Raw genomic sequence first — 18644 nt, 5'->3', positions numbered from 1 at the left:
AAGTCTTGGCAGTTTGTTTTTTTTTAAATGGTGGAGGCCATCATTATACCTCGTCAGCTTACCCTAAAGAGAATGGTTTTTAAATACGTGGCAAGAAAGCTGTCATCCATTCATCTGGGTGATCTGTAGCTAACACTGAACATGTACAAGGTGACAAAAATACTCAACCTACATCTAAGTACCATATGGAATGTTTCTAGGATGCCTATGAAACATTTCTCAACCTGATATCTGCTAGATTAAGTTTTAGTAGGACTCAAGAGAAACTTTGTTTTCCTATGGAGCGAACAATGAATAGAAAATACAATTTTAGATCCAGAGGCTACCATCTTGACAAGTGTAGGAGTGACTTTAGTTGAGCTACTGAGGAAGCCATTTAAAGTCATTGAAAGGTGATGCTTAAGAGCATAAGAGTAACTGAGAAGTACAAGTCTTCAGGCATTAGAATTAAATCCAGTTACAAATGTCCCTTTCATAGTTCAAAATGATATGCTGAAGCTCACAAAGCTTGCCTGTGGGGCTGTTCAAAAGACTGGAAACATATTCCTTCTTTCTGCTTTTCTTGAGATTTCCATACCCTAGGTTTGTACTATCTATTTATTTCTAGGCTCTCTGTATTAACCAGTACCTAATCTTCATGCCTATGACATCATATGTAGGAAACTAACTTGATATACCTGTGTGGAAAACTCGTCCCTCAAATTAACACGTTAGGGCCACTTCAGTGAATTGTCCTGGTGTGAAGTGAAAAAGTGGAGAGTGTCGGCCTTCCTGCCTCACTTACTGTGTGACCCTGGGCAAGTCATTTAGCCTCTCACAGGCTGAGATTCCTCATCTATAAAATGGGTATAAGAGCACTTGTCTCACAGGGTTGGCTGTTGGCAAGGATCAAATGAAATTATCTAAATAAGTGCTTTGCAACCTTCACAGTGTTATGTAAATGCTAATTACTATTATTATTAACCTTAGGCATCCTTGCACTGAGAAGAAATGACAGAGAACTTGGATGTACCAAGACCAGGGGTGGCTTTTCTCACTCCCCTCTTTTTCCAGACACCCTGCTCAGACCATGGTATTTGTGGTAACTAAGATCTCAACGTATATACCTCCATGCACGACTGAAAACCAGGGGTGTCCTTTGCATGAAATCTTCCTTCCCTCATTGCTTCTGCTTTCCAAAGCCTTTTCCACAACCTGTTTAAGGCTTTAAGCCATCCCTTGGGTGAATTAAAGGCATAATAACAAAGGCCTATTACTTTACACACTATTGGTTGGACTCTCTTATGAAATCCCAGCTAAATCTCATGATTGCTATACAGGCCTGAGACAATTACTTAAATATTTTCCTAGCTATGTTACTATCTGTTCTTTATAGAACCACCTAAACTGAACAAACATTTAAGACATTTTAAGTTTATCTTTTGTTTAAACAAGAAACTATTGTTTAAAATAGAAACTATTTTTCTATGTCAAGGATGACATAGTTAAAAGTGGTTGCAAATATTTTTAGTAGTTGCTTCACTATAAGCACTGCAGACTAACATATGAACACAGAGTAATACAAGATGCTGACATTTCAATTGTTTGAAGCAAATACATATAGAGACAAACTGAAGGAAAACAGTTTTCTGTCTTATAGTTGATTACCTCTTTTTCCTGTTAGGGCAAACTGAATGGCATTGCCTCCAACTCCACAAAATGCATCCACTATAATGTCACAGTTGAAGGACAGATGGACACGCCCAGCAATGTGTTCAGCAATCTTCTCAGGTGTAACTGAAAACCAGCCCTCTAAAGGGGAAAATACTTCTCATTAAGTTGTGCAAAACAACAAGAAATTCGGTCAAGCATAAGCATAAAGTTAAAAATAACTGTTCAGAAAGTATGAATTTAGTTGTGAATTACTGTGAAGACACTTAAACAGAAAAAAATTCAAGGCCAAATAAAATGAGTTATAATTAACAAGGGTCTGGGACTAGAATTCAAGCCTTTTGAATTTTAGACTTGCATTTTAAGATTAACAGAGAAACTATCAACTTTGTAAACAAAGAGGAGTCAATTCCTTCAAACCACCTACCTGTACCTCTCAAATAGAAGCTTTCCTTCTTTACCCCCTCCCCACCTTCCCTCCCCCATCTCACAGCCTCTGCTAAGAGGACTTTGGACTTTTTATGGGACTTCTACAAGCAAACATTCGTTTTGACATCCATGACTTCTGAGGGTGTACAACTCTGGTCTTATAGGATATTCTATTTAGGCAGAAAACAAGCCACAACTTTTAGGTAACCCAAACATTCAAGTGCACAATAATTTGCTGGGCTACTCAGGATTACAGTGGAAGCCAATAGGTTTTGAACTCAAAATTTTCAGCGCTTAGTTAACTAGGTACCAGCAAAGTAGGGATGGTGGCAGGGGAGCTGAAGAGCTGGACTCAGAGTCATGAACAACGAGGTTCAAGTCCTGCCTCTGACACTTATGGCTCTGTGACCTAATACTTCCCCAATCCTCCCCGCAAAAAAATGACTGTTGCCAAGCAACTCGCACTGGCTGAGGGAGTTCCTCATGGAGAGTTCCCTATTCCAATGAAATCATAGGTACAGACCAAAAAGTTACAAAAAAGGAGGTAAGGATGATCAGACGTTCTACTAAATGTCACTGTATTTTGTTTTTTAAAAATATAATAAATAAATGATACAACAAAATATTTGCCAATCTGAATCTTTACATTTCATCAACACATATTACTTTACCTTTGTCCAATTTAATCCCATCATCAAAACGAGAGAACAGTCTATATCGCTGTGCCCAATACTTGGCCAGCTCAGGAACAGCAGCAATCTCTGGAGGGAAGGGATTTAGAGTTTTGTTCTTCTTCTTGCTTTTCTTTTTCTTCTTCTTTGCTTCAATTGTAATAAAAGTATCCATACACGAAAAAAGTCAAAAAGATCACTTATGACAAATATAGTACATGAGAACTATCCAAAATAACAGAACAAAATATCTTCATTGTATACTGTCAGCAAAAAATAAAATCTGTTTTCCTTAACTGATATTACTGAGTTCCTAAGTCAAAGCAAGTTAATTCTTTCCTTAGCTATCTGGAATAAACTATGCATGTATGTATGATTCTGTATCTTTTGTAAAGTCTTTGTGGGAGGACATAGATAAGAAGGTGTGGTGGGGATGGGATGAACACCACCACTAGACAGATTACCTTTTCCTTTGCATTCCCAGTGCTAGAATGTCTAGCCCAAGGAAGGAACTTAAAAAATACTTCATTGGTTGAGCTGTGAATTGGTCTAACCATTCTGAAACTATACTAAAACAAAATGATTAAAATAACTACACTTTCTGACCAGAGATTCCATTTCTAGGCATATACTCAGGTCCTTAGCATAATGCCTACTACATATAGCAGGTGCTTCATACATGCTTGGTGACATGACCTGACCATTGAGGTCAAAGATAGAAAGGCTCTCTATACAAAATATAGCCATAGCAACACTTTTCATGACAGCAAAGAACTGAAAACAAACAAACAAAACAGGCACCCATTGTTTAGGGAAAGTCTAGACAAATTATGGCCATGATTATAATGGGATATGCTACAGCATAAAACACAATGAATATTAAGAATTCAGAGCACCAAATGTAGACTTTTATGAACTGATGCAAAACAACATAAAATAGAACCAGGAAAACTGTATACACAATTACTATAACAATGTAAATGTAACAAAAAATTGAAGCAGACTGCTATGTAATTATAATACCAAACCTGGCTGTGGAGACGAATTGAAAAATTCCTTAAATGCAGAGGTAGGGAACTACTGGTAAATCACTGTGTTGTTATTGTTGTCATTTTTTGCTAAACTGTTTTTCTTCTTTTAAAAAAAAAAGGTGAACTTTCACCACAAGTAAGCACTGTCTTCAAAGTCATGATAGATCCTACCCACATTCTGTGCCAAAGTGTTACTATTTTTGTTTGTCCCAAAGAGGGCTGAGTGAGTGAAGACTGCAATGACAATGCATACCAACATAAGCCAATAACCATCTACTTACACTTCTTCCTTTTTTTTTTTTAAATGAAGAAAGACAAAAAGGCAGTAGTCCTGCTGGAGCCTTATCCAGATTACGCTGAACTAAGTATACCTTTCCCACACACTTCTGTCCTGGGCTCTCTTTTCTTATTTTTCTATACTCCCTCACTTGGTGATCTCATCAGCTCCCATGGATTTAACTACCATCTCTATGTTAATGATCCTCAAATTTACCTATCCTACCCTGACCTCTCCACTGACCTTGGAGTCTTCCATCTCCAATTACTTTTCAGACAGCTGAATTGAACTTTCCCCCTAAAACCCCTCTCACTTCCAAACTTCCCTCTTATTGTCACTGATACTACCATCCTTCCAGTCACCCAGGCTCACAATTTAGGAGTCATCCTGGACTCCTCACTATCTCCTACTCTCCCAAATCCAATCTATTGCCAAGGCCCATCAATTTCACCTTTGCAAAAATCTCTTGGATATACTCCTTTTTCTCCTCTGACACTGCTACCACTGTCACCACCCTGGTGCTGGCTCTCATACCTGGACTATTGCAATAATTTGCAGGTGGCCTGCCTGCCTCAAGTCTCTTTTCATTCAGCTACCAATGTGATTTCCTAAAGTTCAAGTCTGACTATGTCACCCCCCCCACCCCCACCTCCAGCCAATAAACTCCATCAGCTCCCTATTGCCTCCAGCATCAAATACAAAATCCTGTTTGGCATTCAAAGACCTTTATAATATAGTTCCCTCCTACCTTTGCAGCCTTCTTACTGACCATTATGTACTCTTTGATCCAGTGACAATGGCCTCCTTGCTGTTCCACATATGCCTTTTCTCAGCTCTGGGCATTTTCTCTGCCTGTCTCCCATGCCTGGAATGTTCTCCTTCCTTATTATCTCTGCCTACTGGCTTACCTGGCTTCCTTTAGGTCCAAATAAAATACCATCTTCTAAACAAAGTTTTTCCTGACTCTTCTTAATTCTAGAGTCTTTCCTCTTTTAATTATTTCCTACTTATCCTATGTATAACTTGTCCATATATAACTCTTTGCCTGTTATCTCCCCCATTAGACTGTAAGCTCCTTGAAGGCAGGGACTGGCCTAACTCTCTTTGTATCCTCAAAGCTTAGCACACTGCCTAGAATATAATAGGCACTTAATAAATGTTTATTGACTGATTAGTTGTTATCAATGGAAAAGCTAATACCAGGGAAATATATTTGTCCTGTATCTTATCCACCTCCAATAAAGTCTGATACTCAAACATGGAGCAGAAATAACCCATGGCTTATGGTATGAACTGTGCTGGTGCAAAGAGTATCCATACTGATGAAAACATCAGTTCTTGGAATACCACAGTAAATATTTTTCTAAATCTATTACAAATGAGTACACTTGTTCTTACCATCTGTTTCCACTTGCAGATAATCTGGAATACCAACAGTAACCAGTTGCCTTTCAGGAACACATTTTTGCTCTTCTGTTACAGTTGTTTTGTTGTCCTCTTTATTTTCCAGTTCAAATTCATTGGTTGAAGAAAAGGCATCACACTTGACAGGTTCCAAATGACTAATCTCAAAAGGGTTATCACATTTTGTAACAGATCTTTCTTGTTCTTCTGAATCACTGCTTGAGCAAGTGTCTTGTGCATCATCCTGAGGGTCCTGTGATGGTATCTCCTCCACTGGTTCATTAATCCATTTGAGGAATTTTTCCACCTGGAATTATGTCACATACATGCTATATAGATGCAGTCATAATAATCCACCCACATACGGAATGTTTTCTCTCACATTACTGATATTTGAACTGTTTTACAGAATGTTTTTTTTCAATTTCAATTCAATTCAATGTTTTACAGAAAAATAAAGAATTCTAACAAGAATATTTTAATGACAAGTGAACACTGTTTGATTCAACATAATCCACTGAAGCAATTCTTACCAATTCACTACTCTAACCCACCATGATCCATTACATATCTCTAGTATAAGAAAGAAGGCATCAAGAGTTGCTAAAAATGGCCTACTGTAAAGAAAACTTACTATAGAGTAGTTATAATGCCATCTTACTTTTATTGTTATGTATGGATGTTTTAGGAAGTTCTGGTCAGATAATCTTTTCCCTTCAAGAGGAATGTTATATAGATTTATACCCATCAACAGCTTGGCTTCCAGTGTAATTTACCTCTACCCCATCCTTCTCCCTAGCTGTCATTCAGGGATATAACTCCTGTGGATAAAAGGCCAACAATCACCACCAACTACTGACCAGTTCATTACATACAGGACAAGCAAACCAGCCTATATAAAAGAGCAAGGGGCCATGAAAGAGAGAACAGAAGTGGCCTAGTGAGTCAAAACACTGTCACTATTTTAACTACTACCGTCCCTGAGGCCTCAATGGAAATAGTTCAGGACTCTGAGCCCAGCACCACCCCTGCAGTAGTCATCCAGGTTTGAAAAAGCCCCTGTGGAGATGCGACCTGAAAACTGCTTTAGCAGGGCATAAGCCTCTGTTTCCTCAGAAGCCACAGATACTGAAGACCAAGAAAAGAAAGTTGTTATCAACAGAGTCCTTTGCACTGTCAAATGGTTCAATATCATAAAGAGATAAGGTTTTATTGTAAAAATGACATTAACGGTGCATTACCATTGAACCTCCTATACGTGCTGTCTCTTCCATTAGGTTAATAACTCCTTAAAAGCAAGGTATGTCTCAACTTTTCTACAGGTACTTCAAATGCTTATTAAATACTTTTACATTCATTCATTCATCCTGGAAAGAAACTATGCTAAATGTCTTAACTAGCATCAAAGATAAATGGGACAAAATTTGGGTATTTTGTATATATCTTACAATTACTTATATGTGTATTTCCTAATATAATGGAAGCTTCTTAAGGGCAGAGATGATTTCATTTTTGTCTCTGTATCCAGTGCCTAGCAGAGTGCCAGGGACATAGTATGTTAACTAATAATAAATGCTTTTTGATTGATTTAAAGAACGAAATCAGTGATATGGTAGGTTGAATGAATACTGGTTTCTAAAAACTAATAAAGACAACGTAAGGTAAACACTTAATTAAGCCTCGAGCTCAGAATTTATCCCTTCTTACATGACTGGTATCATCACTGACAGTAAAATTAATCTTCCTAATAGCTAACAGGTCAGACTGAGCATAGTGGAAACAAAATAAAACAAAAAACTGGAAACAAAGCCTTTGAAGATGTTCTTTGAGGAGGAATGCAATGTGGTAAAGTGCAAAGAGCATGGATTATAGTGTCAGAGGATCTGGGTTCAAATCTCATTAATTAAAATAATGATATTAATTTTTTCCCTGAAAGTTAATGTACTAAGACACACCAAAGATGCAAAACATCCTTTACAGAAATAAAGAAGGTCCAAATAACTGGAGAGGGTATTCTAGCTACACAAATCACAATTTAGTTATACCTTACTCAAAGTCTTACTCTTCCGAGAAGATGGTCTTTCTGACTCTTCAGGAAAAAAGATATGTTTGTTTTTTGTATTTACTTGTCTTCGCATGTCTAGAAATTGTGTTTTATGTTTCACATCTTTCTCTAGGTACTTAACTTTTCGACGACTAAAATGTGAAATTCCACCATATCTGCAAACAAAAATCAAGACATTAGCTGGCTAAGAGTTCATATTAGGAAATGATACACAGGAATTATAACTTAAAACTTTTTTCACTGATATTTTTCCTAACATTTATATTATATTTTAATGTCTGCAAAGCCCTTTAAACATTGTACCTAATTTGACCAGAAGCAGCAAGGGTTTTAATTTTGTTTTTAAGATAAAACCATACATAAACATGTAAACAATACAGACGAGACTCATTCATTTCTAATTATTTTCAAGATTTAGCTTATTGGTTTAAAAAAAAGAAAACTAAACCAGCAAGCTGGAATATGAACATATTGCTTAACAATAAGCTGGAGGACTAGTCATACCCTTAAAAAAAAAATGCAATCAAAATACCAAAACTCACTAACAGCAAAATTTTACAGACCCTTAGTGTGAATACACATTTAAACATTTTGCCCTATAGCACTAATTTCCAAATCTGGTTTCACAACAAGTCAGATAGGGTTATCTTTAATTACTTCAAGTTGTCACAAAATTCTTGAAGTAAAACTAACCTTAAGTCACAAAATAAAGTGTAGTAAATTTCTATTTATCCAAAGTATTTAAGAGTCTGTCTGTCTTTCTCTGGTCTTCCCTACCCTAAATGATTAATCCTTTGAAATCCTAGAGTACCAACACACTCAATTTTAAACACTTTTAACAAAAGACCATATTTTACTCATCACTCTTTCATGTGTCATGCTCCCTGAACATACATCTTAAATTACTTTAAGACCATAGTGGAGTGTGAAACATAAACTATACACTCAATAAATACTTGCTGACTGATTTTAGCTAACCAGGACTTCTTATATGCCACAGTGATTTGAATGTAGGCTACCGTTTCCTCCTCAACTGTGATTAATAGTCACTGTTATTATTTGGTGTATATTTTTATACTTTTTTTTTCCTTTCAAAGTTATTTTAGGGTTGAGTCACATTCAGACCAAACCAGTTTACTATTTAAAAAAATTAGAATACAATTCAATATATTTAACATGAACTATTTTATATAATTTAATATTCTGAAGTTGATTAAAGAGCAATTTTAGACATTGCAGTGACAAAGTATTCAATGTTTCAAGAGGGTTAGTATGACAGAAACAGTATTCGCTTTAAAATCAGAGGATGACCTAAGTTCAAATCTAATTCCTGACAGTCAAAACCTGTGTGACCTTGGGTAAATCACTTAACCTCTGGGGACCCATCTCTTCAACTACAAAATGAGGGGCTGGACTAGACCGGCTCTGAGATCCCATCCAGCACCAGAGCCACCATCTTATAGAGGTGCTGAAATGAGCAGTGATGGTCATTATGATAATTACAGCTAGAATTGACATAGTGCTGTATAGTGCTTTACAATATGTTTTGGACATGTTATCTCATTTGATCCCAACAACAAACCTCGGAGGATTATCCCCATTTTACAGATAAGGAAGCCAAGACTGAATGAAGATAAATGACTCGCCCAGGGTTACACAGCTAATAAATGCCTTAGGCCGGATTTTAACCCAGTCTCCTTGACTCTGAGTTAAGCGCTATTTACAGTGCACCCTAGCTGAGGAAGCTATATTCATTCCACAGTTATGTGAACTTTCTGATCATTTTAATTTGGGTTGAACTTTAATACGAGACCAAGCAAATAATTAATTTGGCACATACAACTAATAGTAATGTTGTATAAGTTATCAAGTAAAAAAATTCTATCATTAATTTATTTTTATCTTACTATAATTGTTACAACAAAACCAGAAATGTCCATACATAATCTCTACAAATAAGTAAAAGTGATTGCAAAAGCTTATTATTTGGTGTTTTGTTAAGACAGGAAGCCTATTTGCTTTAGCTTATGGCAGTATCATCACCAACTGTATTTAATATGAATTTTGTTAATATTGTAATAATTTTTCTTTACTTTTATTCTCTGCTTCATTGTGTAATATGAATTATTTCTCTGAATTCTTCTAAATTATGACACAATTCTGTTTCTAGATTCATACATGAAGGGTCTGATATTTCATCAGTTTAAAATCCCTAGATATGTTTTAAACAGTTGCCTACACTGGAGATTTTTGTGAACTTATCTTGTATTCTGCTACCTTGCTGAAGCTATTTAATATTTCAACTATATTTTGTGGCTGTCACCTCTCCAGCATTCTCATGTTTGTAGAGCTCTACATACATTAACTGATTTGAGCTTCACAATCATCCTCTAAGGTAGGTATTGCTGGTATGATCACCCTCATTTTACAGATAAGGAAACTGAGGTTCAGAAGTGATTTACTTATAATAGAACTATGAAGCAGCCAAAGTGGCTGCTGATTCCCAGTCAAACACTCAGTTCACTACCTTATTATCCACAGAGATAATCTTTCTGCCTGTTCTTTACTAATGCTTATTCCTTTTTTTGTCTTGTTGCTACAGCTATTTTTTCTAAAAATAATGGAGACAATCTGCATTTTTTACTTTAGCCCTATTAGTGGGAAAGCTTTTAGTGTTGTTCCGATATTGCTAGTTCTTAATTTTAGAAAGATGCCTTGTCATGTTAGGTATTGCAAAGGTTCTTCTATCCCTACACTTTTCAGTGTTAATATGAGGGTTGTAAGTTAATGAAAGCTTTAAATATATTTACTGACACAATCAAATAATTTTATTGCTTTGAACAAATCTCAAATCCTTGCATTCTTGGTAAAAAGCCAACTTTTTTTTTTTTTGTAAAACCTGTTTACCAGAATTTTATTTAATAATTTTGCTATGAAAATTCTATATTATTGGTTTATAAATAGTTCTTATCTCCTAATCAGATTTTGCCAATCTGTGTAGTTTTCATTTTTATAGATCTTCATCTATCTCAACTCAATTTTACTTTATGGTTATATAACAATAGTTTTAGGTAACTTTATTTCTTCTCCCTTTACTGTGATTATTTCCTTTTGGTAATTTGGGTCTTTTCTTTCTTTTGATTAATTCACCTAATAGTTTCAATTTTCTTGGTCTTGAAAATTATTTTGTTAGTTCAGTTTTTTTTGTTCTGTCTTTAAGATAAAACAACTTTCTCTTATTTTTCTCTTTTTTTAGTTAAGTGTTTAGGGTTATGAATTTACATAGGATCATTGTGTTAGTCACATTCCATCAATTTTGGTATGCCATATTACGACTATCATTGTTAACTGTTTTTTATTCTTCCCACATTTGGTCTTTGCTCATTATTTGCACACATTATCATTTTAAGGCTTTATTAAGGTATACATGTTTTGTTTATATTAATTTATTTATTACTATTTTCATTGTGTTATAGCATATAAAGTTCAAATCTAATTTCTGTTTCATGTGTCACGCTCCCTGAACATACATCTTAAATTACTCTAAGACCTTAGTGGAGTGTGAAACATGAACTATACACTCAATAAATACTTGCTGACTGATTTTAGCTAACCAGGACTTCTTATATGCCACAATGATTTGAATGTAAGCTACCATTTCCTCCTCAACTGTGATTAATAATCACTGTTATTATTTGGTGTATATTTTTATACTTTTTTTTTTCCTTTCAAAGTTATTTTAGGGTTGAGTTACATTCAGACCAAACCATTTACTATTTAAATTAAGATTTTCTTAAGATTTCTGCCTTTCTTCATTATGAATGACAAATTCTTTATATCCTAGAGGTATCATTTACTTTCAGTGCTAAGAGTAAAAATTAAAATCTCTAAGGGTTAAATTGACTGTCTTTATATAGAGTTACCAAATTAAGTTTTTTCAACATTCTCTTCAAATCTATAATTTCTTCTTTGTCTTTTGCTTCAGTTGTCAATTTGAGTAACAATAAAGTATTACACCTATAATCCCCTACTCCTCAAATCTTTTTTTCATTTTGAAAAATTTTAACAGAATTTTTAAAAAATTAAGCTTTTCCTTTAAATACTTAGTTATTATGTCATTTGGTGCATATATATTTAATATTCATAGTTGTGCTGTCTATAGCACTAATGAATATGATATAGTTTACCAGTTTCAATACTATTTTCATTTCAACTTTAGCATATAATAGTATTACAATGCAACTTCCTTGTAGGAAGCAAATGCAAAGAAATTTTACTCCATTCTCTCATTTTAAATCTATAGTTTGATCTATACTTTAGATGTGTTTCCTAGAAGTAACAATATTAAATTTTATTTTCTAATCTATTTTGGAACCACCTTCTTTTTTAAAGGTAAATTAAATCCATTTACATTCAGAGATATAATTTTTGTTTGGGTTTTTACCTTCTGTAATACTGTTACATTGTTTTTTAATAGCCTAAGATTAACAATATAGTACATCTTGTTTCCTGAAGAGAAATTCTTGACTCTACATAGTTCACTGTCATATTCCCTTCCCCCACCAAATGAATAAAAGCAAAATACTGATCCTGGGATTCTTTTCAAAGCTTTCTGTCTTTTGCTGATTCTTGGCAGGACTGACTGTATTTTAGGAATTGCTCATTCCAGTCCATCATTTTTATACCTTTGGTACCCACATGAATTACATAATGATTTTCTGGTTTTCTGCTGTTCTCCTTAAATGGAATTTTCTCACTCAATTCCCAGCAACTAATTCCCAGTGTCCTCCTTAAAAGGTGGAACATCAAATTAACAATAGCCTATCTATACCTTTCAATATGTAAAAAGAACCATATCTTCCAGGATAAGGAAAGTCTCTCTGTACCCAGTCCTAATCAGACCACATTGGGTGGATTGGTTTCAGTTTAAGGACACTGATAAGATGGAGATCCTCCAGAAGAGGGCAGTTAGGATGGAGAAAGGTTGCAAGTTCTTGCCACAGAAGGAGCTTTGGATGTTTAGCCAGAAAAGGACACTTTATGAAAGACAATGATAGTGGTCTACAAGTATCTGAAGAACTATCATGTAGAAAAGGGATAGTCTTGTTTTTTCATGGAGGGCAGAATGAGGAACAACTGGTAGAAGTTAAAAAATGCTGACATCAGGAAAAACTGCCTCACAATTGGAACTGTCAAAAATGGAATGGGCTGCCAGGATAGAGGGTGAATTCTCTCTCTGAAGAGGTTAACCTAGAAATTAGTAAAGTCTCAAATTCTATCTAAGTACTTTGAGTCACAATTTACTAATTCCTTATTGTAAAGATTTGTTTACCTTGTTAAGTTTCTGCTTCATGGTTGGTTTGCGTGTCAAAGGCCCTGATAAGTTCTGCTCTTTTTGATACACTAAAAAAAAAAATCTCATCAACAATATGCTCATTTTGCTAAATAAGCAATCTTAGAGTGAGCTTTGTTTCTACTAAATCGCACCTCAGCTTCTCCTTTCATATCTCATTCTGGATGAGAAACCCTTTGATATTATGAAAATTAGTTTTTTGTTGATGTGACTTATTCCTTTCCTTTCCTTCCTTTCTGTTGCAGTCTGATGTCTATATTCTTGTGTGAATTCAATTGGGGGAGAAAGTACATTCCTGATTCTATGAAATTATATTTTGCCTTCTGTTATCATTTCTAAGAAAATTTATTGTACTACTTCTTGAAATATATTCAGATTTTGTTTCTTCATATTCTCTTGGAGAACCAAGAATTTTTAGGTTATCTTACTGAGCTTTATCCTCTAGTTTTGTTGCCTCTATTTGTAAAGGTCTAAAATCTAATTGAAGTTGTGCTACTTCTAAATTTTTTTTAGTTATTAATTTCTTTTTCCATTTTCTGTGAAGTGACTTTTTCCTGAGGACTTTAATTCCCTTCCCCTTTTGCTTTTTGGTTGTTTTCTCAGTTACTTGCCATTGTGTAGCTGTTCTGAATTCCTAAATAACAACTTGGCACAGAGGCGATCATTCCTTCCAATAATTCGCCATAACTCTTATTAGAAGCCATTGTTTTAACAGAATTCTGAAAACTTACGTACAATTGTCAGTATCAAGTCCCTCTTGAAATAATGATTTTCCCCCCTAAGATCTTTACATCTTTACCTTATTTTTTTTTAAACATATACACTCTAAAAATTATGTGGAGTCAAGTTTTCTTTATTTTGGGGGGGGTGGGGGGATGGGAAGGGAGAGACAAGAGAGGGCATTCAGAATTTTTCCCTTAGATTCTGTTATATCTAAAATATTTCTAAATTATATGGCAAATGGAATGAACACAATTTTGAGTTAGAAGACCTGAGTTTGGGTATAATTCTGGCTACTTTACTAGCCAAGTAATAAATATGCAAGTCAGAGTATCAATTTCCTTATCACTCAGGGATTAATATACACACACATTATGTACATATGCAACATACATGTGTATATAAACACTAAAGTGCTTAAGCTACTATTATTTTAACTTCTAAAATTTCTCATGGTTCCCAATTCTTCAGCTATAGGTTTCTCTACTTTCTTATTTCTCCATAAATGAGTTAATGATCTACAAATGAATAATAAATGAAAGAAAGATTTAAAATAAATCCTGCTGTGAATCTTCTCCTAAAATGAAATAATCCTTCCTATTTTATTTAGTTTGGGATAATTGTTGTTCAGTTGTTTGGTTGTGTCAGATTCTTCAAGACCCCTGTGGAACCTACTGTCCATGAGGTTTTCTTGGTAAAGATACTGGAATGGTTTGCCAGTTTCTTCTCCAGTGGATTAAGGCAAACAGAGGTTAAGTGATTTGCCAAGGTTCACAAACCTAGCAAGTGTATGAGGCCACTAGGTGCTCCTAACTTTAGGCCCAACACTCTACCTACCGAACCATCTAGCTGTCTCCTAGGCAAATAGAGGTTAAGTAACTTTCCAAGATCACACAGCTAATAAGTGTCTGAGGCTGGATTTGATCTCAGGTCTTCCTGACTCCAGGGCCAGTGCTCTATCCAATGAATCATCAGTCTTTACTTTTTACAAATTGGTTAGCACTTTCCTCAACCGAGGACATGGCAGAATGAGCAAATTACACTAAAAGGACTGCCTGAGATACATTGCAAAAATTACTAGTTTTGGAGTTGGAAGACTCAGGTTTACCTCCTGGTTTAGTCATATATTACCTATGTGATCTTGAGCAAGTCATTTAACTTTCCTAGGCTTCAGTTTCCTCAGTTGGACTAGAAGGTCTCTTCTAATTCTGCTATGTTTCTAGAGGCATGAGATAAGTGTATAAAAAAGCAACAGAATGGTCTTAAGATCTAAGTAGTTAAATTTTACCTCATACGTATATGCATTTTAACTGACTGCTAAAGACGGTATAAAGCATGCCAATAATCCAAAAGAAATGGTGACACTGTGGATACAAAGACACAAAAGGAAAAACAGTCCCTACCTTCGAATGGCTTATATTGTACTGTGTAATACAACACATAAATATGTGTGTGTGTGTGTGTATGACAATTTGAAGCTGTACTCGTAACTAGTACTTCATTATTGTAATACTCATAACTAGGGTAATGAAGAAAAATTTCCCAACAACTAAACCTGGAGGTGAGGAAATACTGTGCTACTAACATGGGGAACATCCTGTACAAAGGTGCAGAAGTAGGAAATGGAATGCCAAGTAGGCCAGTTCAACTGAAATAGTATATAAAGAGAAGTTATGTGACATGAGCCTGAAAAAAAATCCTGATGGCAGACTGTGGGTTTTAAATGCCAACTTTAGTTTGTACTTCACTCTTGAGGTACTCCAAACCTTTGTTTAAAAGTATTTATTAAGCACCTACTGTGTGCAAGGCACTGCGCTAAGCACTGTTGATACAAAGAAAGTTAAAACAATGCTGCCTTAGAGAGCTCTGATGGAGGAGAACACATGTAAATAAGTACATAGAGGGATGGGGAGAGAGACAGAGTAGAATCTAGGGAGATAATCCCAGAGAGGAAGGCACTAGCAGCTGGGGAGCTGGATAAAGACCTCAGAAGGTAGTATCTGAGTTGAAACTCGAAGGAATAGTGTTCACCTTCCATTTAATGCCAGTCTCTCTCTTCCTTCTGTCTATCCAAATCTTATCCATCCTTTAAGGTCCAGGTATTTCTTCACAGGGTCCTTTTTTTTTGAAGTCTAACAGTACTTCTTGTTCTTGCTCATTTTGGCACTAATAATATACTACTCAAAACTTATTGGTGTATATACCATCTTCCAAATTTTATTGTTGTTTCCTAGGAGACAGAGATAATGCCTTAGATTTCTTTTGTAGTTCCCTTAGCACTCAGTAGTTACGTACATATTGAGTGACCAATAAACGCTTAGTGAACAAATGAATCTGTAGTTCTACAATGAAATTAAATAGGGAAATGGGATATTTATAGTTACAGAAATCTGGCAATGGTATCTGAGATCTATTCCCACATTTTACAGATGAGGAAAAAAACTGAGATCTCAAAGAAATGAAGTGACTCACAGTAGGAGCAGAACTATACCCTCTCCCCTCTCACCCACCCTCCACATATGGTTGCCAAACTGATACTCCTAAGGCAAAGGTACATTACATGTTACTCACTTAATGAAGAAGGTACAGTGGATCTAGAATAAAATACAATCTCTTTTGACTTTTAAATCCTTCTTCTGGTTCTAGCTTACTTTTCCAGGCTGAAAGTATCCCTTTCTCTTTCATATATTTTACATTCTAGCTCTCATCAATATGTCTTTGCATAGACCTTATTCTGTGCCTAGAATTCATTACTTACTCATCCCATATCACCAAGTCTTTAGAGTTCTTCAAGGCTTTGCTCAAGTACCACCTTACATGAAGCCCATGACTAAATCCCTATGCAAAATTACTCTGAATTTATTTTGTATTTATATTTTTGTACAGGGTGTTTTCCCCCTATAGAACATAAGCTCCTTAAAGGTGGGTACTGTTGGGTTTTTCTCTTTGTATTTGCAATGCCTAGCTGAGTTTGACACACAGAACATGCTTTAAAAATGTTTAATGTACAGCTGAGTATATTAAATTTTAAGTAGTTTATCATGAACTTAACTAAACTTAGATTTACAACCATGTACACTGAAACACTTTAATTTTATATCTGTCACAACTTATCAGTTACTACTGCTTTGTATTCCTTTTCCACTTTTTTCTCACTTATCCCTATAATTGCATATATATTTTTGTATAGTTGTAATCTCTTATAATTTCTGTATCTGTTTCTTTAAAATATCTTACAATATAATATGTATTTCCATATTTCTCATGTCATCCTTAAGGGCATCATAATTTTCACAGGCAACTCTCAAAGACGAAGTTATAGATGAGTTGTCAATATGAAGCTCTTCAGGTCAATTATATCAAATATCTGACTGAACAAATATTCAAAGAGCCACACAATGTTATGAGCTAAAAACGATCTAATTCAACTCCCTCAATCTTACTAAAGGTAAGTGATATGCCCAACGTCACATAGCTGCGAAACTGAGGAGCTGAGACTTGAAACCCAATCCTTTGAATCTCAAATCAAATGTTCTTCCCATCCTATAATATGTATTACACCAATATCTCAGTCTTTGTCATAAGGTTGATTCCAATTTTTCACAATTAAAAATAACTTATGTATCTTTGAAAAGATATTTTTAAAAAAGGTTCTTCTTAAAGTATATATTCCCTATAATGGAATTCTTGTGTCAAAGAGAATGTTTTCACTATAGAAACTTGTAGCCTCAAAGCATCATATAAAGGGTAGTTATTATTACTTTATTCAAGCACAAGCCTAGAGTTTTGTTTTCTTTTTCCTACAGTGGCCATTCCAAGAGGGTCTAAGCTCTGCTCATGATAGTGTTTAAAGTGGTTCCTTTTCAGCACAGCTGCTACAGAGCCACAAAAAGGGACAAGAGTTACTGGTAAAATACTTTAACAATCTGGGAGTTCTTATCTGGATACAAGAATATGTTAATATAGAAAGGGATCCACATTCTTATACCGTATTAGCCGAATGGATCTGAGGTCAAGAGAATTCTTCAATTCGCTAATACCTTTCTTATGATAATCCCCAAGATTATCTTACAAAGTTAAGGTTACACAAGGAAAAGAATTATAACTTGTTAGAAGAGGGTCTCAGATCTATTGTAGTTTTCATTAAATGGACTACTTGTTTAAATTGTAAGGTCTAAAGTGTAAGAAAATATATTCATATTGACCAATCAAATATAGATAGAAAACTCTAAAATTTAGAATACAAAAATCATGAATAAAAAATTACTTTTGCCCTGAGCCATGCTGGAATCCCAAGAGAGAGCCATTGTCATCAAAGTCCACAATCGGATTTTCATCAATATCTAGTTCATGGCTACAAATACAAAAAGAGAAGCAGTCTGCATTAACACTGACCAACAAGCTCCATTATCTCCACAGATGATCATTATTTTCAATAGTTTGAAATAATAAAATGTAAACTAGCACAACAGTAGAATGTACATAAGTCAAGATACTTACAGCTTTTCTATAATAATCAACTATAGTTCAAATAACCAGGAAAAGGAGATGGTTCTCTTATTAGGACTTTACAAATCACTTAAAATACTTAGATTTGGACATACACAAAGGCTACAGTGAGAATACAGTGTTCCTTCTTTCACTAGGTTTTCTAATGGAAAAGTTACCACTAAGAAACATTTATAATACTTCAAAGCAACTTTTTTGTCCATTTTTTTTTAAAAAATAAAAGGCATTTTAGTAACAAAAAATACTACAGAACTATACTTATGCACCTAGGTGAAGAAAAGCCAAGGTGGAAAAATTGACTCTAAGCAAGAAAAACTAGTAGTAAAAATAATAATCCAACTTATCTAAAATTTAGGATCTTGATAACAACCACCACCAGAAGCACTCCAGAAATTTATAATGTAGTAGCTACTTTGGAGACAGTGTGGTTCAATGGACAGAGTGCTGGACTTTGAGTCAGAACTCCTGGGTCTGAATCTCACCTCAGAAATTTACTAGCTGTGTGACTCTAAACAAGTGGATTTGCCTCTCAGAG

The 18644-nt window shown here is 34.9% G+C and overlaps 1 protein-coding gene across 1 annotated transcript in view; it reads right to left on the bottom strand.

Moving 5' to 3' along the window:
• The window catches only part of LOC114054218 (trimethylguanosine synthase-like), a 59019-nt gene that overhangs the window by 22684 nt on the left and 17691 nt on the right, over positions 1–18644 (bottom strand). The window contains exons 6-10 of the mRNA XM_027877390.1: positions 17868–17954; positions 7508–7682; positions 5457–5769; positions 2751–2900; positions 1648–1791 (exon numbers count right to left, since the gene is read on the bottom strand). Of these exons, the coding sequence (XP_027733191.1) occupies positions 1648–1791; positions 2751–2900; positions 5457–5769; positions 7508–7682; positions 17868–17954 (869 nt within the window). The remainder of the gene's footprint in view (positions 1–1647; positions 1792–2750; positions 2901–5456; positions 5770–7507; positions 7683–17867; positions 17955–18644) is intronic.

The sequence above is a fragment of the Vombatus ursinus genome, unplaced genomic scaffold, assembly GCF_900497805.2.
Source record: "Vombatus ursinus unplaced genomic scaffold, bare-nosed wombat genome assembly UNPS02014812.1, whole genome shotgun sequence".
Classification (NCBI taxonomy): domain Eukaryota; kingdom Metazoa; phylum Chordata; class Mammalia; order Diprotodontia; family Vombatidae; genus Vombatus; species Vombatus ursinus.
Note: the sequence above shows the minus strand (reverse complement) of the source record. Positions and strands in the feature narration are given on the sequence as shown.